Source organism: Tiliqua scincoides, chromosome 2 (assembly GCF_035046505.1).
Source record: "Tiliqua scincoides isolate rTilSci1 chromosome 2, rTilSci1.hap2, whole genome shotgun sequence".
NCBI lineage: Eukaryota > Metazoa > Chordata > Lepidosauria > Squamata > Scincidae > Tiliqua > Tiliqua scincoides.
In genome coordinates this window covers 125,982,947-126,006,063 of record NC_089822.1, presented here as the reverse complement: position 1 = coordinate 126,006,063, position 23,117 = coordinate 125,982,947, and the positions used below count along the sequence as shown (strand labels likewise).

Here is a 23,117-nt window from a genome sequence, read left to right as displayed (position 1 = left end):
GACCCATGTTCAAAAGGAAAGGCGCATGCTCAACACAGATCAGCAAAATTAATTCCAGTACATTTACAAAGATAACAGTAGAGATCCACTTAGAGGCCATTTAAAGTGCTAAAAGCAAGTCCTGTTAAAGGGGGGGGGAAGGAGGGTGGATGGATTCAGACTTCCGAATCCCCTTTTCTACACTTCCCCATGCTGAATGCTCCTTTTTTTTGGGGGGGGGGGGGTTCCCACTTGGCTCATATACTTTCCCTAGATCCAACACCACAGCACATTTGGTTATGGTTCCACTTGCCTGCTAAGTGATGGTCTGCTGTCTTTATGATTGGCTCTTCCTCCTGGAAAAACAAAAGATATAGAAATGGAGAGCTTCACATAAGAACCACAGTTGTAGGGCTAGGTGGGAGAGTGTTTCAGAGTGACTAGCCTTTGAGTTCTTATGGTCATTGGTCATTCTGACCAATGAGGATGCCATGTGCATCTTCTATTGCAGTGGTTCTCACACATTTAGTACTGGGACCCACTTTTTAGAATGATAATCTGTCAGGACCCACCAGAAGTGATGTCATGACCAGAAGCGACATAATTAAGCAGGAAAAATTTTTGCAATGCTAGGCTGCAATCCTATCCATACTTACCTAAGAGTAACTCCCATTTACTTATCATTGTTAAAAGAATATACAGAGTAGCTTGTTAAAAGTACAGGTCTGTAACATTTCCCCAAATGCAGTCACATACCATTGTAGCATCAAGTCTAATATATTAAAAATAAAATACTGAAATGAATGGGGACCCACCTGAAATTAGCTCGCAACCACCTAGTGGGTCCCGACCCACAGTTTGAGAAACACTGTTCTATTGTGTTTTGCAAATAAGACAACAATATTCATATACATACAGTGCATAGCTCTACACCCAAAGGACATACACATTTCATAGAAACAGAATTCATTTTTTTCATTATACATGACTGCTGTTATGTACTGAACTCAGTGTTGGAACACAATTGCTAGCTGTATCCACTTGGCTTGAAAAATATCCTTGTCTAAGCCATTCTAGCCCAAAAGCTTGCAGTAATTCGCAAAACACACAAAAAAAACGCAAAACACACAAAAAAGCTTCAAACCACATTCCACATGATCAAAGGCCAAGCTCTCTCAACTGTCAGGCTGCACTAAATGCTGCAATTCAGTATTTAGGGAGTGCACTATTAAGCAACTGTCATGAGCAAGTATCCTTTTTGGCAGAAAATGCTTCCTCCATTATTTTACACCAAGTCAATCAGAGCAGGGGGTGGGTGTTTTCTAAAATGGGATAGAAGAGAGCTGCCTAGCTAAGGGAGCAAGATGCAAGCTGTATGCAGTGTCTTGCAAGATGCCAGCCGAACCACAATAGAAGTCATTATGCCATCCAGCTGGGAAAGAGTTCAAGATCTTTCCCTCTAGTGCCAAGAGGAAGATGAATTTTAAAAGGACTTTTCAAAATCAAGGAAACCTTCGTTAGAATTTCTTTATTTTAAACATTGAATCTTGATTCAAATTATTTGATTTTTAGCTTGCCTTGTTTTAATCCTCAGTAAATCTTTTCATTTGATTAGATTAACACCAACCTGCCTAGTGCTTTAGCCCAAAGAGCAACTGGTCCCCCATCTCAGGGCCCAATCCTATCCAATTTTCCAGTGCCGGTGCAGTCGTGCCAATGGGCTGTGCACTGCATCCTGTGATGTGGATGCATTCACAGTGGCCTCCTCAAGGTATGGGAACACTTGTTCCCTTATCTCGGGGCTGAACTGCGGTTGCACTGGTGCAGGAAAGTTGGAAAGGATTGGGCCCTCAGATGCCTTGCACACTACCTAATCAAGGCTTGGGTGTATGGGTGAGAAGCAAAGCAAGGAGGTCTGCAAAGACACTCTTCCTTTTTGTCCTCAAAACACATAGACAAACAAGCCTTGCTGAGGTAGAACCAGCATGGCTTCTGTAAGGGTAAGTCTTGCCTCATGAACCTTTAGAATTCTTTGAAAAAGTCAACAGGCATGTGGATGCGGGAGAACCCGTGGACATTATAACATCTGGACTTTCAGAAGGCATTCCATACGGTACCTCACCAAAGGCTACTGAAAAAACTCCACAGTCAGGAAATTAGAGGGCAGGTCATCTCCTGGATTGAGAACTGGTTGAAGACCAGGAAACAGAGAGTGGGTGTCAACAGGCAATTTTCACAATGGAGAGAGGTGAAACGTGGTGTGCCCCCAAGGATCTGTCCTGGGACCAGTGCTCTTCAACCTCTTCATAAATGACCTGGAGACAGGGTTGAGCAGTGAGGTGGCTAAGTCTGCAGACGACACCAAACTTTTCCGAGTGGTGAAGACCAGAAGTGATTGTGAGGAGCTCCAGAAGGATCTCTCCAAACTGGCAGAATGGGCAGCAAAATGGCAGATGAGTTTCAATGTCAGTAAGTGTAAAGTCATACACATTGGGACAAAAAATCAAAACTTCACATATAGGCTGATGGGTTCTCAGCTGTCTGTGACAGATCAGGAGAAAGATCTGGGGGGGGGGGTGGATAGGTAATGAAAGTGTCAACCCAATGTGTGGCAGCAGTAAAGAAGGCCAATTCTATGCTTGGGATCATTAGAAAAGGCATGGAGAACAAAACAGCTAATATTATAATGCCATTGAACAAATCAATGGTAAGGCCACACCTGGAGTATTGTGTCCAGTTCTGGTCGCTGTATCTCAAAAAGGACATAGTGGAAATGGAAAAGGTGCAAAAGAGAGCGACTAAGATGATTACTGGGCTGGGGCACCTTTCTTATGAGGAAAGGCTACAGCGTTTGGGTCTCTTCAGCCTAGAAAAGAGACACCTAAGGGGGGACATGATTGAGACATATAAAATTATGCACAGGAAGGATAAAGTGGATAGAGAGATGCTCTTTACACTCTCACATAACACCAGAATCAGGGGACATCCACTAAAATTGAGTGTTGGGAGAGTTAGGGCAGAACAAAAGCAAATATTTCTTTACTCAGCGTGTGGTTGGTCTGTGGAATTCCTTGCCACAGGATGTGGAGATGGCATCTGGCCTGGATGCCTTTAAAAGGGGATTGGACAAGTTTCTGGAGGAAAAATCCATTACTGGTTACAAGCCATGATGTGTATGTTCAACCTCCTGATTTTAGAAATGGGTTATGTCAAATGTAAGGGAAGGTACCAGTATGCAGGTCTGTTATCTGGTGCGCTCCTTGGGGCATTTGGTGGGCCACTGTGAGATACAGGAAGCTGGACTAGATGGGCCTATGGCGTGATCAAGTGGGGCTGTTCGTATGTTCTTATGTCCCTCCTTAGGAAACTCAGTGGGTCACCTATCAATGGACAGCCAGACCCCTAGCTGAATGACAGGTTTGAGCTCACATCAGAACCACACATCCATTAGGTTACTGTCTTGTGAATTAAAGGCCCTGAAGCAGTAGGGAGAAGCCCAGATTCAAAGAGGTGAGTGCAGCCCTTCTTGGTGCTACCCTGGAGATCACCACAGCAACAGTGAAACTATACCAACAGTAATGAGAGGCAAGTCATCTCAGTCAGGGGAAAAGGTTTTTGTGCTATAGTTCTTTAGCAGAGTGCATCAAGCGGGTGGAGGTGTTTCAGTTATTTGCAACACTGCTGTCATTTAACCAGGAATCCTCACTTCATCAACAATATTAGGTTCAGTGTGCATGCACATCAATTCATCATTTTACCTTAACTGGAGGGAAAAAAAAAGAACTGATGACCAATATCACAGAGTAATTGGAAGGATTAATGAAACGGGGGTGGGGGAGAAAAAAGAGACAGAGAGTGTGCTACCTGCCTTGGGGATTGTGTGTCATAACAAGTAATTGTACCTGATCCTAACTACTCTCTGCCCAACAGTGTAGCTTACCTTGGTTTCATCGGGTGTCTGGGCTGCTTTTCCATCACCACGCAGCACTTTCTCCCAAAACTCAGAGTCATCGCCTGCATCACTCTCAGTGGGAGGAGATGGAGTCACTAGCCAAACATGCAATGCAAGACTGTTAGCGGCTGGGGAGAAACAGGGCCTCCCAACATTTCTACAATATAGTCTGGACCAAGGATTCAGTAGCATTGCAAATGCAGAATTTTGTAGACATGGAGTTCAGCATGCTCAGAAATGACGGCTTGCCCTTCAAAGTTTCTAGTCCCTAAACCTGCAAAGGTAAGTAGTGCCCACAGGTTTGGAAGTTTGATACGATGTACCAGGGGAGGGGGTCAGGGGAGTGTGGGCCAAGACAGACTTCCATTGGCCATGGCTCCAGTATCCTGCTCAGCTCCTTGGTCCGCCCACTGACTAGTAAACTTAAAAAATTTGCTTACTTTGCAATCACATGCATATCTGAATACATTTCATCAAATTTAGCTTTTTATTGGGTGCAAGATCTTGATGTTTATCCAGCTCAGTATGCACAGTGTTACCACTTTTAAAATTTAAATGTTTAGTTATCTTAGTGGTCTCAAACACAAGGCGTGACAAGTGCCAGCGCCTTGGCCACACAGGCCACATGTCTCCCTTCCTGCTCCTGAGCGTCTTCTAGAGAGCATCCTATCAATGGAATGCTCTTTCCCAGAAAGACTTGTCTAGTTCGTACCCGATGTACTTTTAGTACCAGTTTTTCCAGCAATTTATGCTACAATTTTACTTCTTGTTCTGCGTTATTATTAAGTAATGCGATACCATTTCCATCTGAATCTTGAACAGCTCTGTTGGAGTCCTGGCCATTCCACAGTCGTGTGTCTAGAGTTTTTAGCTCTTCTGAGATCTCCTCTACTTTGCGCTTGGTATCAGCTGTAGGAAAGAGAAAGAGGGTGCCCTCTGTATTAATTTGATATTTACAAACATCTCACTCCCCCTACACATAAAAAATTAAACTAAATCAAAGCAAAGACCACACTAAAATCCACAAAATTAAGAATGCAACCTTAGCAACTCCATCCAAAGGAAGAACAGAAAAGTCAGGTTATTGCATAGCTCTTGAAGGACTGCAAGGTGGGGCTGGCTAAACCTCTGTAGGGGAGCCAAGTTAGCCAGCCAGCGCTTATGCAAGAACCCACCCATTCCTTTCTTACTGGATGTGAGAAACACACCAACACCGAGAAGAGAAACATCTCCAAACCCCATTGCCACTCCCAATATGTGGTATAACCATGCTATTGGTCTAAACCAGGGGTGTCCTAAGTTTTTGGCAGGAGGGCCACATCTTCTATCTGACACTGTGTTGGGGGCAGGGGAAAAAATTAATTTATATTTAAAATTTGAATAAATTTGCATAAGTTTACATAAATATTAAATATGAACCTATATGAATGAATGGTCTTGCAATAGCTCAAAGCCTATAAAAGGCCTTGCACAAAGCAAGGCTGCCCTTTCCTTTGCTGCTGCTACTGCATCACAGACATGAAACAATAAGCAGTGGAGGGAGCCCTCATCCCATAGCTCATGCGAGTGGTCAAACAGTCGCCCTTACGCTGAGAGCAATTGCGTCAGCCCAGTGTGGGCTCAAACAAATCTCTGGAGGGCCAGAGACTCATTGGAGACTGGGGGCTCCCTGAGGGGCACATTGAGAGGCCTCGAGGGCTGCAAGTGGCCCCAGGGCCGGGGTTTGGGCACCCCTGGTCTAAGCATTTCTGTAATAAAGCAAACTATCATACAATGGGGCAAACCAGACTTCTCTTTCTCACACACATACACCGTTCAAATACAAAAATCTTTAGAAGCCTTTTTGGGGGGATGAAGGTCATCACACTGGCTCATAGTTCTATTTCTCTTAGATACAAAGCAGAAGCAAGTTGTGGGGCACCACATACTGTCACCTCAAAGCAAAAGGAGGTGCTCCAAAATCTAGGCCACAATCTGAGCATGCCAATCCTGCCTTCCGACAGGAGGAGAAGTCCCAGTGAGAAGTTGGCCTCAGTATTTAGCCCTGGCCATGAGGCCTTTACCTTCTCTTGTCTAGACGTACTTACAGACTTGGGCCTTGACATATTCCACATACTCAGCGGGGCTCAGGGCAGGGTGGCAACGGATGGTCTGGGGGGTCGCAGTGGATGGAGGTCGCAGAAATGGGTGATGGCAGATGCGAGTGGTGTGGACAGTGAGCACATAGGAGCAGGACTGGGGCTCATCTACGCGAGCAATGTAGTCACCTGATCCTTCTTCACATAGAAACTGTAACCAAGAGATGGGGGGGGGGAACACGAAAGTCAGGTTCATTTACACCTAGTACTACCTAGTCTGGCAGCCTCTATTTCCTTCTGCTTCATCATATGAACTTTTCTCCCAAGGATTCTTTCATTTGTGCTTGTGTGGAAAGGACAGTAGTCAACATCCAGCAACCACAGTAGAAACAAAGCACACACCGCACACATACAACATGGTATGCAATGAGGGATATGGTCATATCCCAGGCATCCTTGGTCCAGCCTTTACAGCCCACCCCCAACTGGCTAAGCACTTTGAATGGCTTTCTCCTAATAGTGGGACTTCCTCCATAATAAGGGGACTGCTCAGATTACATGAACTCTATAAGGTGGAGACTTTCAGATCAATAACTTTGTAGGTCAGGCGATAGACTCTTGACTCCTCTTAGCTGCTGATTCAGGAAACCTTCTCAATGATGTGACATGATTCCTACCCTGACTTCAGCCTCCCTGGGCTTCCCATTCAGGTTACATTTGGATCCATTGACGTAGGACTGGCTGTGATACCGTTTCAGCTTGTGCTGTTTTGAAGCCTGCAGTGGAAGGAGAATCAGAGTATCAAGGATACAGTTTGTTATGTTGCTTTTACTTCCAAAAAGTTGCAGGCCTTTTATACACAGTCATACATGGTTCTTGAAGCAGGCACAGAAGGACATACCGCTCATAGCTCACTGGGCCTTCTACAATACCAGAGGAAAACTCTGGTATTCATTCGGTTCTAGATTCAAGTTGGAATTTAGACAAGCATGTCTAAAGCTTTTTACTTTTACCATAGCGCAGTAACAGATGTCACTACCAGCATCCCAGAATTATCCAGGGATAATTGAAGCACACATGAAAGTGAGGGTACCAGTGGGATGGTAGACGAAGATGGAACCAGTGGCATGGAAGAAAGAAGGGAAGGAACAGACATGTTGCAGGAGGGCTATCCCCCCCCCCCCAAAAAAGCAGACACTGATGGTTCTTGAAGCAGATAGTCAGGCACTGAAGGCCATCCTGCTCATAGCTCATGGGGCCTTCTACAGTACCAGAGGAAACCTCTGGTAAAAGATCCTCCTTATTCACAAGGCAAAAGCTGCTCAGACCCCAACAGGTTTCTGAACTGACAGCTAACTACACAAAAGGATAAACAGAGAATATCCCCCCCATAGTATTCCCAGTAACATGGGCATGTATAGCAGATGGTTTTGTGGTACAATCACAACAAGGCTGTACTGCCCCAATATAGGAATAGTTTCACAGACATCCAGCTCAATATTGCACGCTACGGATTCCACAGTGCTTAATTTTTGGTACCAAAATACATCAAATCAAAGTGCTTTAGACTCAAGCGAAGAAAGGGTCATCTTTTAAACTCCATTTCATCTTTCCTGTCAAGCCCAGGACCTCGTGAGATTTAACCAAAGAGTTAAGCGTTGGGAGGGAAGAGAGCCTTTGCCACAGTTCTTTGGACCTATCCAAGGGACACCTATTCTGGCCCTTCCCCACTACACAAAGGCAATGTGGGCAGGGGAAGCCAGATGCAAGGGAGGGCACCAGGATGCAGGTCTCTTGTTGTCTTGTGTGCTCCCTGAGGCATTTGGTGGGCCACTGTGAGATGCAGGAAGCTGGACTAGATGGGCCTATGGCCTGATCCAGTGGAGCTGTTCTTATGAAGCACTTACCTTGGCTGTTTCATTGTCCCAATCAAATGCAGACTGGTAATATCCAAGGTACAAAATGTCACCTTTAATTTCAGACTCTGTAATGCAAGTATAGGGAGAGATGCAAACAGCAGGTAAGTAAACTGAGAATAAAATAAAGATCTCAGCAAGAAAAGGGTGGGGAAAAGGACACCCTATCATGGATCAGAGCCTGGGAAAATATCTGAATAAGTCACCTCAAAGTCAAAATTGAGGTTATTGGTCTGGTTGCTTTATGGCTACATCAGATTACTATTTAAACCAAAAATGATACTGGGGCTGACACTTTTCACCCACTGCTGAAAACATAACTCGTGCATACGCTAAAAAGCAAATCAGTCAGTAATCAGTGCAGGTCTGCATTTTTAAATCTTTTGACAGCAGCACAAGACCCCTGAAGTTTTAACAGCGTTAAAATCATGAATGTGGAAAGAAAAGCAAGTCAACAGGGTTGTCTGTTTTTTGTTATGTATGAAGTCCAATAACACTTAGGTGCTAATTAGTCCATTTAGGACTTTGATGAAGAAAAATATGGCACTGAGTAAAAAATATTGGGTCAACATGAGAAAAGGAAAAAGCAGAAAGTGATAAGGTAACAGAGAACGATGTGTTCATGGCTAAAAGGAAAATCTGGGAATGCACATAGCAACCTCCCAACTCCACTAACCAGTTGAAAAAAGCTAACCGGACCTTTCTAGTTTCTGGTTAAAGTTTCTTATTTAATAGTTATAACTGATGAATAGTCTACTTAAAGAATCAGTCTGAAAGTTACTGATCAAAGGAACCTCTCTCCCACCATCCAATTCTGCAATGTGTATTGATTACTCAAATAATATCACAAAACACTTTGGTCAGTTGAGTGGTGGAACTATATTGATAGTGCCAGCACATGTTCAAGAGAATGGTTTTCCACTGCAGACTGTAAGACAGAAGAAGCAGGGGGAGGGTGTCCGTCCTGCCCACTGCTTTTCAATACCTCCACATAGTCATGTTTCATCACTTGACACAGCAGATACCCAACTGATGTCGTAAATGAAGAAGCAAAGCGGGGGCTGGGAAAAGCAGCAGCCCAAGGAAGGAATAAGTAGTTCGTCTTTCTCAACTCTTGTCTGCTGCAACCTGCTCCTGCTCTCTTTTGCAGCACAGAAATGGCAAGGGGAGGGAGGAAGGTCTCTGATTTGCATTTGCCATCATCAATCCATTTATTAAAATCATCATCGCTACTATCAAATAGATGCCTAGGTACACTAAAGATATTCTGTCTAGGTTTCTGGTTAGTTACTACTGCTTCAAGGATGAACTTAAAACTTCAAGTTGTTTTGAAATTAAACAGAGGAATCAGAGAGTGTCTTCTTGGAACTTTCTCTCCACACCTTCGGTTTTGGATTTTAGGATTTGTATGCTGGAGACTGGAAAGTACAACACTCAATGTTACATTTAAAAATTGTCTCCAGCAGCACAAGTGAGGAAAATTCATAGATCCAGCTGCTTCTGAGAGCATAGGGTTGTTCAAACAACATTATGCGTTTGTAAGGAATATTTTGGTCATTATTCTTTGACAAAGCTGTTTTTGAAATGAGATCTGACTTATCTGACTCTCTTGTCAATAGATTTTTAACTGCCAGTTATTTGTTTTTTCTGAACAACTGGATGTTGCATATCTACATGACAATCAAATTACATTGATTTCCATACACATCTTTGTTGAATCATTTTATTTGCATGGATGTATTTGATATAATGATATAACAAAATTATATATTTTGGATATAATAAGTTATGGAGACTAGACTCTTTTCTACAATACTGGGATCCTGTGTTTTGCTGAGGGGCCCCTTCCTGATGGTATGTGCAACTCATCCTAGAACAGTCTGTCAGTTGAGAAACCAAGAGAAGAGAACACAAAGTACCTTCTATGTGGTATTGCTGGATGTGCTTCCCATAGCAGAATTCATATGTCCACCAGTTCTTAGTCTGAATGAGAGGAGAGAATGTTACAAGTATTTGGTTGAAGCAAGATTGTGCCAAGTTCCCTTCAGTATTGGACATCTTCACTTTAAGAAAGAAACATTTTTTTTAAAGTGTACGACATGAACTCTGTAACCAGAGCAGGCGAATGAAGACAGTGGACAAAACAGTCAAACTAGAACATGAAAATGAGCGAGTGGCCTTGTCATGCCTCATGTTTCTTTGATAACCAAATCACAACCACATTCCCACCAACCTTATCTGTGGCAGGGACAAACTTACAACTCCTACTCCTGCAGCCCAAAGAAAGTTGAAATGTGCCAGAGCCAGCAATCCATGGGCAGCCAAATCCTATCCTGCACTGGAACAGGCAGGCAGGCCGGCCCGTGATGTATCCAGTGTAGGGTAGGAGGTGGATCCCGCGCAACTCTGAGTAAGGGGATTTATTTCCCTTTACTCCATGTGATGAGGCAGTCACCTCATGGGGCTACTTGGATCTTCAGCAGCTAAAATGCTAGCACAGATCCAAGCAGCCTGGTGTAACACCAGGCTGCTCGGGAGGGGGTTAGGATATGGGAGGGGGTTAGGATAGGGAGGGGGTTAGGGAGGGGGGTTAGGATATGGCCTAAGTGCCCAAGGTTGGTCCCAGTCCACACACCGGCCTTCCTCCCCCCAAAAACACTCCCATTTCTCCCTCCCAACCCCCTGAACTGGCCTCCCTAAACCAACGCAAACATACCTTTCTCTGGGCTAGATCTGGTGCCAGGAAGCCAGCACACACCCTTGAGCTGGCCTACCAGGCTCACAGGTTATTGCAAATGTGCCTTACAGCAAGTTTGCAACACTCCTGGGCTGGCGCAAGTGACTTGCACCAACCCAGCAAGTGCTTTGGATTGCACTCCCAATCTCAATTCCTACACCTGTAAAATGGCAATATGAGCAATTTCATTAAGAGGGCTTTAATGATGATTAAGAGAAGGACAATTCCCCCCTTCCCCAAAAAACTAAATAAATGAAGAGTTTGGTTCAATCTTGCTATCCTGGTCTTATTTGATTTGAGTGAGGAAAAGCTCTTCAGGGTAAATCCAAGGAAGAAAGTAATTGAAAGACACATATAATCCCAGGGCTGTGACACAGGCCAACACACATTTTACTGTCTTAAAAGTTAAACCTATTCCTGGGCATACTGTATTTGAATTTGGGGTGCCGATTCAAAAAAAGGCATCGTTTTTGCCCTATAACATCTAGTTTCAGAGATATGGTATTGTCTCATTAGTGAATGTTTCATTCAGCTTCCCAATGAGGAAGCCTACACCTGCCAAGGCTTTTTCATGAGGAAGCTGCTTGAATCATTCACTAACAAAGGTATGCTGTATCTCCAAAACTAGATACTGATGCCATTTTTGGAATCAGCATCCCAAATTCATATAAAGCCACCATAATTTTTGGGGAAAAAAGTTTTTCTGACCCTCAGTTTTGAAGGCCTGTGTAATCCATCCCTTTTCTTGGTTGTGTATGATCTCCCAATGCTCCATCCCAACCCTAGTCCAAAAATCACCTTAATGAGGCAAGGAGCTTCTTCCATGGGCTTCAACAGTTCTAAAATCCCCAGTCCAGTGTAGCTTGGTGAATCCTCCTCTTTGTCCTGGTGAATCTTCACTGCAGCAGCTGGAAGCCGGCACTCATATTTCTGCTTGTATTTGGAGGACACGGTCACCACTTCAGATGACTTACTCTGGAAAATTTAAACAAGGAGATCGGCAAGTGAGAATAATTAGTTGCAGGCATTAGTGTCACCAGCCCTAAAAAGTCTAGGTGTGTCCAGGAGACAGAAAAAGTGAAGCTGCAAGGGGCAGGTATGGGGGCAAGGACAGTGTTTGTAGGTAAAGCGAGTCTCAGACTTCCAAGTGATCTTATAGCTCCACTATATGACCCAGCTCCCTCCTATTTTCAATTCATTTCTTTGCACCACATGACACTGAAAAAACCTCAGCAAACTGAATATCCTGTCCATTTGTCTCCTCTCTTGGGGAAACCCACTGTGACCAAGTTAGAGCATCTCTACATTAGAGATAGTCTACACACACCCAACTCCCAAAGCAAAGAAATCCCAGAAGCCCTTCAGTCAAGTGATTAGCCAAACAAAAGCTTCTGCACCACGTACTACCAAACACTCAAGAATTACTACTGTTGTTACTTTCCACTAATTTTGCATTTTTCATTTGCAAAGTGCTTTATACACTGTGCTACCCAGGGACCAGCTTTGCAAGCAAGAATCTTTTGAAGAAATGCTTCTTGTTGTTGTTGTTTAATCTCACCACCTGCCACATGGCAAACCTTGTCTAATCTGCACCTGAAACAAATTCTGTACTATGCCAGTCAAAATTCAATCAATGGCGCAAATGAAGTGATTAACCATATTAACTACTTTGTGCACGATGACCCATTCTGCTTTTGTGACTCAGGGGGACGGTAATAGCCTCTCTGTGTCCACTCCTTTCCCAGGTTCTGCAATTATGTTAGGCATTGACCACATTTTTTTTCAGCCCTCGTTTACAGTCTTAAGGCCTAGAAACTTGAGTTAAAAAAAAACACTAAATGAAAGTTGAAGTTTCTAAGCAAAGAAACCCTGCACTTCTACAGAAAGCATTAGTATTGCCTGTTCTTTGAGACAGATAGTATAATGAGCTTATCTGGTATCCTACATTATTGTCTTTTGGGTGCCTTCAGGAAATCCCATTTTCCATTTGCATTTTAAGTTTCCTGTATCTACTGTTTGGTGTTATTTTTACTATTTTTAATTGTATGCTGCATCACCTATTTTTTAAAAAGCTCCTCAAAAGCTATCAGTACAAACAGCTCTGCTCATAAGTTCACCTGGAAGGTGCAGTTAGGGGGCATGAAAGACCTTCAAGCTTCTCCTGCGTAGATACGGAATAATATGTATCCAGGTTGCAAAGGGGCCAGTCACCAAGATGCTCTTTAGAGGTAAACATGCAATTGGCAAGGAATATAAATATGAACATGCAAGGCCAGGCCCCATGCAAGGTCACCCTGAGCTCCAGGTGCTCAGCAACTACAATCTAGCCCTCCAAAACAGGCACAAAAACTGACCAGCAGCAAGTCAGCTTTTGGCAGCTGCTACAGTCAAGTTTACAGAAACTTTTCACCAAAAGTGGCTTGGCGTGAAGAGCCTCTGATTCACTTAACTTTGCCCCCCTGTTTGAAAACTCATCAGTGGGCCAACAGAGGGGCTTCTCTTCTCTTTCTGCATCCCTGCAGGTCCCAGGGATAGAAAACTATCAGTCATGAGGACACAAGAACAGAACAGAGGCTAAACAAACCTTAAGTGCAGGAATACAGAGCCATATGGCCATGCTGGCAACTACATTTCTTGACTAATATTTTCGTCCTGCCTTTCCACCACCACCATGGGAATTCAAGTGGGACAGCTCAACTGAACAGAATCTGTTTTCTCAATTGCTGTGTTGTTGTTTTTTAAATCTGTCATAAAAAGTGGTCTGAAACAGCTTAAGCACAAAATATACACTGATAAATAATTGTAATAATCAAACACTAAAACTCACTTGACCCTTCAGTCAAGCACAAGCTTCTGCACTAGGTACTAACAAACACTACTACTACTTCTTTCCCCTAACTCTGCATTGTAACTTGACAAATTACTAGTTAATACTGGGGCATTTTAACTGATGTCCACAGTTGTGTGTACACTGAGCTAAAGGCTCCCCAACCACCAAAATTCTGTGCCAAGGTAAACAAAGTAGAGTTCTGAGAGTCTTATAAACTAAGCAAACTAGTTTACACCTTTCACAAAATAGTTTATTCCTCAATTTCTAATAGTAAAGCTGCTGTCGAACATACAGGCAAGCACCACCAAGGGGACAAATGGTCAGAGCTAGAAGTTATGTTGAAGGAAACAAACAACCCACCACTGGTTTTTCTCCAGTTGGAGGGAAAGGAGGACATGCACCCTGTGATATGCCAGCTAGTGCAGGCCCACTGATGATACAGACAGAAAGTTGCATCATGTTGGAGGGGATGCCCTGCACCTCGCATCTGCCCACTGCTGCTGTTAGTTGGTGCTCCAATTCAGGCACCAGCAGCCTCCTTCTTTTCCTCTGCTGGACAAAAAAAGAGGGAGGCCATAGTCACCTCTCCATCGCCAAGCTCACTCACTTAGGAAAGCAGCCAAGTGGGCTGGGAGATGGAGCTTTTGTACCGTAGGCAGCTCTGGTCCTGGTCATTTCAAATGACTCAGCTTGGCTTCCCTCCCACCTCTCAGCCAGCCACCAGCTGGTGTGGGAGGAAGCAAGCAAGTGTATGCAAAAATTTTTGTGGTGGGGAAGAAAAATGGAATTTTGGATTGCCTCTGATTACACCAGCTAAGTCTGCTCAAAGCTCAATTTTCCCCTTGCAGCTTAAAGGGCTTGGGCAGGGGGCGCTGGAAAGTAGTATTAGAAGATGTGTTTCTTTCAGGCCCAATTCCCTCCCATTACCTGAAAAATGTTTGGGGTCTCATTTATTTTTACTATTTTGCATTTGTTGTTGTTTTTCAAAAACAAAGTGCTGAGTTCTCAGGAAGATGGATTCATATCACTACACTTCCAACCTGTTTTTCCTCCATCATGGACCTCAAGGCAAGAGACATGGTCTTCCATTTAAGTACCAACCACACCTAAACCTGTTTGGTCTCAGCAAGGTGGTTCCATCACATGCCCTCTGACCAGTCGGGTGATTCCACGCTCATTACTGCCTTCTGTGACTTTTCTGCACTTCCACATAATTGCAGCACACATGCTGCTCTGGAAATTATAAAAAAAGAATCTAAGCACATATAGGGCTTTCTTTTTCATTGCCAGGAGACCACAGCCATCTGCCAAGGCCATGGTTATTCCTCGCCTGGCAAGCCTTAGGCTTCTTTCGCTCCCTGATATAAACACACATCTTAAAGAAACCCATTTACTTACATTTCCTGACTTTTGCCCTCTCAGATATTTAGCACCTTGGGGTACTAATCTACTCCTAATGAAGGGCTAAAGAATTCTTCCTCCCTTCAAGTCAGACCAACACTGCCCTAGATTATCACACATATGTTCAGAATGACTTTTATAGCTATACCAGCATTGAACTTGACTCTAGAAACTTGGCATCTCATTGTAAGGTTTTATTTGAATTATACCTCACAGGCTGCTCAGTGCAATCAGATGCATACTTAGTTCAAAAGGAGATGCCAACTAGGCCTACTGAGCCCAGTTATTGACTCTCCTTCCTCCATACCCTGAAAATATGCCCCAGAATTTGCCCAGACACTTCATGAATTTGCACATTGCTAAGGAAAGTTGGTAAAACAGCACACAAGGTGCTTTGGGAGGGCCCAATCCTATTCAACTTTACAGTGCTGATGCAGATAATTCAGTCCCGATATAAGAGAACAGGATGCCCCACTGACACAGTTGCATCAGCACTTTAAAGTTGGATAGGATTCGGACCTCAGTGAATTTGCATGCAAAGCCAAAAGGGAGAAATGCATGCAAAAGAAGCTTGCATAATGTACATCTGGCCTTCCATTATAACTAATATCAAGGTAGCTAACAAAACATAGTAAAACAATTCCATTAAAAAAAATTCACACACATCCAAAAACTAACTGCAATGGAGGCTGCCAAAAACAAACTCATAAGCCTCACAACAGCGATTTTCTACCTAGGGTACAAATGGGCTTTCAGTAACCATTTAGAGGACAGGGCAGGAACCTTTTGGCCTATAGGCAGCCTTACAACTAAGCCCACAAAAATTACCAGTGCATGAATAATTTGACTAGCTTGTCAGCCCTGTGGCATAGAAAAAAAAAGGAAACCAGATTTGTAAAGCTTCCTTTTCTGATCATTTGGAAGAGATTCTTACTCATCACAAGCAACCAAGTAAGTGGCTAAAAGTCTTGGATTGGACAGAAGTGACCTCACAGAGACCTACTGTCTTCCTTAGAGCTGCTGCCAGCAACCCAACCACAAACGCCATGTTTCCTTTGGTATGGCACATGTTCAGTTCCAAACCTCAACCACTGGCAAGGAAAACAGACACATACAATTCTGTCTACTTCTAGCCAAGGCCCAACATATACTCCCAGTAGCATGGAAGTCATTCCCCTGGGGCTAGATTTTACTTCACTGTGGTAAGCAGCTGAATACTACAACTATGCAGGCAGGGTCAATTGCATGGACCCTTTCATCAAACTGTCACCTTGCAAGGAGGGAGACTGCTGATCAGGTGTCAAGGATCTGTGTAACTGCCCCCATCTACATGGTCCTGGTGTTAAGGACTTACTGCAGAGCCACACAACCCTGTCATAGGGAAGCAACTCCCTTGCTGCTAGTGGTGTTGGGCCTAAAGCCAAACTTATCCTTGTCAAGCAGGACTAAGCCCTACCCACCCCCAAACAGCAGTGCAATTATAAAAGAGTACCAAGTACAGAGTGTACCAACCCATATCACAGGAAGCCTAATAGAAACAGGAATTTTCAACCAATAGACACCAGTTCAAACGTTGGTGTAGTTACAGTCTCTTGTAAGCATTCACAGGAGCAGAGTAGTGGATGGCTCAATGTCCCATCTTTTTTTTGTTAAGACTGATTCAGACAAAAGACAGTCCCAAATGATGAACTTATGTCTACCTTTTTGAAAATGATTGTGTGTGCAGCATGATAGGGTAAGAGGAGACTTGAAGAGCAAGACTTCTGCACTTGAAGAAGAATCATTCATTCTTCTTTCATTCTGCTCCCTTGCTTTCTTTTATGTCTGTATTCCTTCCTTAAAGATCTCACTTCTGCTAGAAAGTATCAAGGCTGTATTGCCCAAAATGGAGAAAGTTAAGGCTGGGGAGGGTGTCTTCATAGCTGTCAAAATCAGAGAGTGTAAAATCAAAGCAAGTATTTCAATGGAGTAAAAGTTTCAGACCCCAGCTGGCCAAAAGGCAGGTGGTGTCCTGGTTCTCCAGGAACAGTTGCATTTATGATGAGACAGTACTATGAGACACACCTGCTAGACAAAACTGGGTTGTCATATATTAAAACAAGTGATTCTTGAGTGCAGAGGGTGCTTGTGGCTAGCAGCGTCGCTTCAAGAGAATAACAACGTCATCTGTCATCTTTTTAAACTGCCCCTTAACAGAAACCATGAATCTAATTTGAAAGAAAACCTACTAGCATCTATTCAGCTACAAATAAGGTCTTCCCTGAAAAGTTTTGATCACACTTCACAAACATGCAGCAAGGAATTCCCTTGCTAAATACAGCTGTGAATAAACAGCAACAGAGGCAACTTCATCACTCTGACAAGAGGCCAGATCCTCCATGATCCCGGATTCCCTCCAGAACAAGGGAGGAAGCCAGCAGGCAAGTCAGCAAATGAGCTATATGGCTCTACCAGGTTTAAGTCGGCTTTTTGGATCTCCTTTCCATGGAGGAGATCAATAGCAATAACATTCAAGCCACTTCTAGTAAATCTTTGATTTTCTCCTGGGTCACGCACAGCACAGATGGTACAAGACTTAGGTAGAATGATGCAATTCTTGCCAGAGCAGTAAACATACACTGGGGCATCTAGCTAAGAGCATCACTATACTTGTAAAAGGGCAAAGAAGAAAGCTATGGGAAGAAAAGCAACAGACAAGGGGTTAAGCAAGGACCTAGATGCAGTACAGCCAAATTCTAGTCTGGTCCAAGCTGTGTGATCTGAATTAACTACACAAATGTGCTTGAGCATATTTTTTAAAAAAAATTATCTTCACTACAGCTAGGAAGAAGGCACAATGGAGAACTGTCAGGGCCCGAAATTTTGCCAGACTCACATATTCTGTTCATTTATTTTTAAGATGGTGGAAAACTGACATTCTGGCAACACAAGTTTATGCGTACCTACTCAGAAGAAAGTTCCACTGTGTGAAATGGAACTTACTCCCAGGAAAGCGTGCATAGGACAGCAGTCTAAGGAAGCCAAATTCTTCAACATTCAGAATTCCTAGCTTACATTGAGCATTCCAGATTGCAATAAAATAAATGCTCCTACACAGTTCCCTACTTATAGGAATTGGGGGGGGGGAATAAGATGTAGTCAATTACTTTGACACAATGCTATTTCTAATCTAGGGCAATAGCGAATCATATAGGGAGTGCAAGTTTTCTTCTGTGGGGCACCAGATTAGCAGATCTGATCCTGAAATTTCCTGAGAGAGAAGACAGAATGCACATTGATGTGATGGGTAAGACCCCTTTCCCATGCTGCAACATGCCTAGGGTAATGAAAAAGGATTGCATGCTTACCCACATCAGGGATACTAACCTGTAAAGGGGGGTGAATGAGGATCACTTCCAATAAATTTTCTAAAGCACTTACTAATAAAGAAAAACACAATCATCTCTCACCCCCCATCTTCAGGTCTTTCCTTTTTCCAGGTAAATGATACTGGATAGGTATCTACCATCTCTTCAAATAACCAACCAACCATTTCATAAGTTAAGCATTTTTTCCACAGAAGTAGGTCCCTACAATGGTTTCATATGAACTGAACACTAACCTACCATGAGGAAAATAAAAGGTCTAGTGCAATGGCTCCCAAACTGTGAACTGTAGCTCCCCAGGAAAACCCGTGGAAACTAGCCAGGAAAGCCTTGGAAGCCTTGTGAAAACCCACTGCACTATGAAAATGTATAGGACTGTAGCCTTAATGGGCAGCCTTGGCCAAAGGACCTGTAGGTCAAGGAAGCTGCTGTTAGAAAAAGTTTGGGAACCACTGGTCTAGTAGATTAGGTGTTCATCTTACATTGGTTAGAGATGTAAGCATCTCAGCTAAGCTTTTGGGTTAAACTGACTGACCTAATTAGAGAAGCTGCAAACACTGGGGCAAAAGTTATTCCACTTTTTGACCAGGTTCCCCAAAATGCCAACAATATGGCCTGCAACATCTCTCTGCAAAATTCATATTTACTATTTGATGCCAAAAAAACAAAAATCCCCACTAATCTATCCCATTATTCATACAGCCCCATCAGTGTGCATTGTATCTTATGGAATGACACAAGCAAAAATAGGTATATCCCTGTCTGCAGGGCATTACAACGTTTGTTGTAATTAACTGTATTCTTTGATATGTTTTTGCCATGCTGATGGTTCTGAAAATGTGACAGAAAATTGCATGATATAAATAAGTTATCTAGGACTGATGATAGAGAAAACTACTGAATAAGGGACAAATGCAAGTGATTCTGATACACACAGTTAAGCTTCATTAGAATTGGGAATGAGAATTGAGAAGATAAAACCAACAGCCATGTGGAAAAGGTCAATTTGGAGGAGAGGTCTGAAGGAAAAAAAAACAAGAGATGGAGCACTACATACCAGTTCAGGAATGCAACATATAGCTCATGCCACAATAAACCCATTTGTCTTTAAGACACCAAGAAACTTGTTACTATATTTGTTACAACAAATTTAAAACAAGTCACTGTTCTGGAATTTGAGGTTTCTTTGCCACTCCACAGGTTTCCATACCTACTCTGCATGCTCTGAAATTACTGTATATAAGTATATCAGAGCAGAGTTTCCCAAACCTTAAAGCACCCAGATCCACTTTTTAAAATGACACTTTACTGCAGTGGTTCTAGCACATTTAGCACTGGGATCTTTTTAAAATGAGAATCTATCAGGACTCACCAGAAGTGATGTCATGACTGGAAGTGACATCATCAAGAAGGGAAATTTTTAACAATCTTAGGCTGCAATCCTACCCACACATACCCAGAAGTAAGTCCCATTTACTATCATTGTTAAAAGACTATATATAGTAGCTTGTTAAAAGTACAAGTCTGTAACATTTCCCTAAATGCAGTCACATACCATGGTAGCATCAAGTCTGATATATTAAAAATAAAATATTGAAATGAATAGGGACCCACCTGAAATTGGCTCGCGACCCACCTAGTGGGTACCCAACCCACAATTTGAAAAACTCTGCTCTATTGAGTTTAGCTTTCTAGCTTTATGAAGCCTTTTAAAAAGTTTCATTTTACCAACCACTCAAGTCTCTGTTCTTAACCTTTTTACTATGGTGGGGGGGGGGAGGAGGAACTGCCTTCTGGAGTTGAGCTCTATGTTTGTTGGACTGGGACCATTCTAGTGGCCTTGCATTCCCTTTCACCTGGCCTCTGATAAGAACCAGGGAAGTTACGTATTTGCAAGTAAACAAGCACATGTGGCTCAGTTCTGCTTTCCACAGGACTCAGTTTTGCTCTCCACAGGGCTCAGTACAAGTCACTTGGCAGCCAACAGTTTGTCAGTTTCAGTCTCACAACCCAGCAACAATCAGGTCACGACCCATTGACGGGTTCCAGATGCACAGTTTGGGAAACCCCATTATCAGACCCTTGCACAGGCTATCATAAACTTCATAAACTATCATAAACCCTTGCATTTCATAAACATTTGCTCCAGCTTTTTGCCATAGCTCCACTATCCCCACATGCATAAGATTCTCTCTCTCTCTCTCTGGGATGTGGTTCCCAAAGTGTGAGCCGTGGCTCCCTGGGGAGCCGTGGAAACCAGTCGGGGGATCCTCATGAAAAACTTGCCACCCTACCCAAGGTATAGGATTGTGGCCCTGAAGGGGAGCCACAGCTAGTGGTGCAGCAGGTCAAGGGAGTCGCCAGTGGAAAAAGTTTGGGAGCCACTGCTTTGAATGAGCCCAGGTCTTTGCCTCCCCACCAGAGTCATTTGAAAAACAGTGCTGCTGCTGAGTGAGGCTCACAAGTGCCAAGTGCAGAGCCTGGACAGTGCAAGGGGCATGGGTTGTGAGTGTCTGCACACCTCACACAGCAGTGGTGGTGCTGCTTTTCGAAGGACTCTGCCTCCCCTGCCTTCCACCCACTGCAAATCCCTGATTTCATGCGTGCGGACATAAGTGTGTGCATGTACACATACGTGTGCGCGTGCATGTACGGACATACGTGTGTACAGACATACATGTGTGTACAGACATACGCGTGCGTGTAGACATAGGTGTGCACGTACGGGTGTGTGTGTGTGTGAGCCTAGCCAGTGACAGGCAGGCTTCCCCCAGAGCCTCAGCACACGCAGTGAGGCTGGCAGTGCCCCCCCAGCGCAGGGCAGAGGCGTCCCCCCAGCCAGAGCCGCCCGCCCTTCTGCCCCCAAGACCCCTTCGGGGCGCGGCGCCCCAGCCCGCCCCCGACACTGCCCCCCTCACCTGCCCGGCCATCACGGGCTCCGCGCCGATCTCGATGCCGTACTTGAGCTCGCCCAGCTCGTGCAGGTTGAGGGTGCCCAGCTGCGCCTTCCCCCCACCCACCGCCCACCCCAGGAGCAGCAGAGGGCCGCACAGCCCCGCGAACAGGCGCGCCGCCGCCATCTTCCCCTCTCGGCTTCTGCGCTCGCCCTCGCCGGCAGCAGCTGCTTCCGCCCATTCCTTGCCCTCAGCGCCTCCGACGCTACCGCCCGGCTGAGGTGCCAATCATGACGTCACCGCATTCTCATTGGGCCGCGTATACAAAGGGGACAGCTCCTGTTGGGAAAACCTGGTGGAAGCGGATTGGACGGCTCTGTAGACCAATCAGGAGAGCGAGCGCCGCAAGGGGCTGATTATAAAAAAAGAAAGAAAGAAGCATCCCTGGAGGGACGCGATTGGTCCAACGGGATATTCTGTCAGCCAATGAGAACGGCGAGCGCCTTCCACGGAGGAGAACAGGGACTGGACCAGCCTTGAGCGCGCGTGCAGGGTGATGCACCCTTTCCAAGAACAAAAGTGCTATCAGTGGGAGTGGCTGAGCATGTAGAATCCACCCGCAATCAGAAGTGAGTCCCATTGAGTTCTAGGGAACACACTGCCTGGTGAGTGTGTTTCATTCATTTAAAGCAGTGGCTCCCAAACTTTTTCCACTGGCGACTCCCTTGACCTGCTGCGCCACTAGCCATGGCTCCCCTTCAGGGCCTCCCCCCACCTCAACGAACCACCGCCCAGAGCTCTTCCCTTCTCTGGGTGATGTGTGGCTGGCTTGCGGCTGGCACTGGACTCAGTGCAGACACCGGGTGCTGGCTTAAGTCTGGCACAATGAGCTCAGGGTTGAGCTCATAGGGCGCAATCCTAACCCCTTATGTCAGTGCTTTCCAGCCTTGACATAAGGGCAATGCAGCTTCGAGGTAAGGGAACAAACATTTCCTTACTTTGAGGAGGCCTCCGTGAGTGACACCCAACTGCAGGATGCAGCACATGTCCCATTGGCACCGCTATGCCGGTGCTGGAAAGCACTGACGTAAGGGGTTAGGATCACGCCCTTAGTGACATTGAAATTAACAATGTTTGGGCTGATAGGCCACGGTCAAATAAAGCAGCTCTCACCTAATGTTTCGCCTACTGCTGCTTACCACACCAGCAGGTGAAACGTTAGGTGAGAACTGCTTTATTCAATCTTGGCTTATCAGCCCAAACACTGTTATCTTCAGGCTGCAATCCTAAACTCACTTTCCTGGGAGTAAGTCCCATTGAACATAATAGGACGTACTTCTGAGTAGACCTGGTTGGGATTGTGCCCTCAATGTCACAAATACTGGCCGTGAAAGCCTTAGTATTTATATTAAATGCTTTAGGTTTGCAACCTCAGCTCATGATGGACAAAGGCCTTTCCTTGCTGACAGTTGGCTGTGGGCAGTTTCCAGGCAGCAACTCCCACTGTGGATCATTTTTTCCCCACCCTACTTTTTTTTTTTTTAATCCAAATTATTTGCCCATTCTTACTTCAGTACTACCATTACTGTCCTTTAGAATCACACTCTACCTGAATATCTCTTTTTATCTTGGCTAGAGGAGATACATATTTATGATAGATATTTTAAGGGTTAACCTAACTTCTCTCAGATAAGAAAAACACCTGAAATTAGGAGCCAAAGTAGTGACTAGTTTTTCTGTTAAAAACAGGATAGAAAAGGTCATTATGTCAAGATGACCTGCAGAGAAAAACATGTGCGTCATAGCTTTCCCAAAAGGAAAATTCCAGGGTCTTATGTAATCAAAGTTGCAGGCCAGAAACTTCTCCATACATGGCTAACAGACTTCCCAGTTAGGGCTGGAACCATGCACCAATAAGGAAGTGAAGTGACATGCCCAATAAGGAAGTGAAAGTGACATGCAATT

General features: G+C 44.3%; 1 protein-coding gene across 2 annotated transcripts in view; it reads right to left on the bottom strand.

Annotated features, from left to right (window-relative positions):
* Positions 1 to 21,266, bottom strand: part of OS9 (OS9 endoplasmic reticulum lectin) — a 33,601-nt gene extending 12,335 nt beyond the window's left edge. For both annotated transcript variants that reach the window (XM_066614025.1, XM_066614026.1), the window contains exons 1-9: positions 21,177 to 21,266; positions 11,461 to 11,637; positions 9,845 to 9,908; positions 7,917 to 7,993; positions 6,687 to 6,785; positions 6,019 to 6,220; positions 4,730 to 4,840; positions 3,920 to 4,026; positions 293 to 335 (exon numbers count right to left, since the gene is read on the bottom strand). In XM_066614025.1, coding sequence (XP_066470122.1) covers positions 293 to 335; positions 3,920 to 4,026; positions 4,730 to 4,840; positions 6,019 to 6,220; positions 6,687 to 6,785; positions 7,917 to 7,993; positions 9,845 to 9,908; positions 11,461 to 11,637; positions 21,177 to 21,188 — 892 coding nt within the window. In that variant the 5' untranslated portion in view covers positions 21,189 to 21,266. The remainder of the gene's footprint in view (positions 1 to 292; positions 336 to 3,919; positions 4,027 to 4,729; positions 4,841 to 6,018; positions 6,221 to 6,686; positions 6,786 to 7,916; positions 7,994 to 9,844; positions 9,909 to 11,460; positions 11,638 to 21,176) is intronic.
* Between the last annotated feature and the right edge of the window lie 1,851 nt (positions 21,267 to 23,117).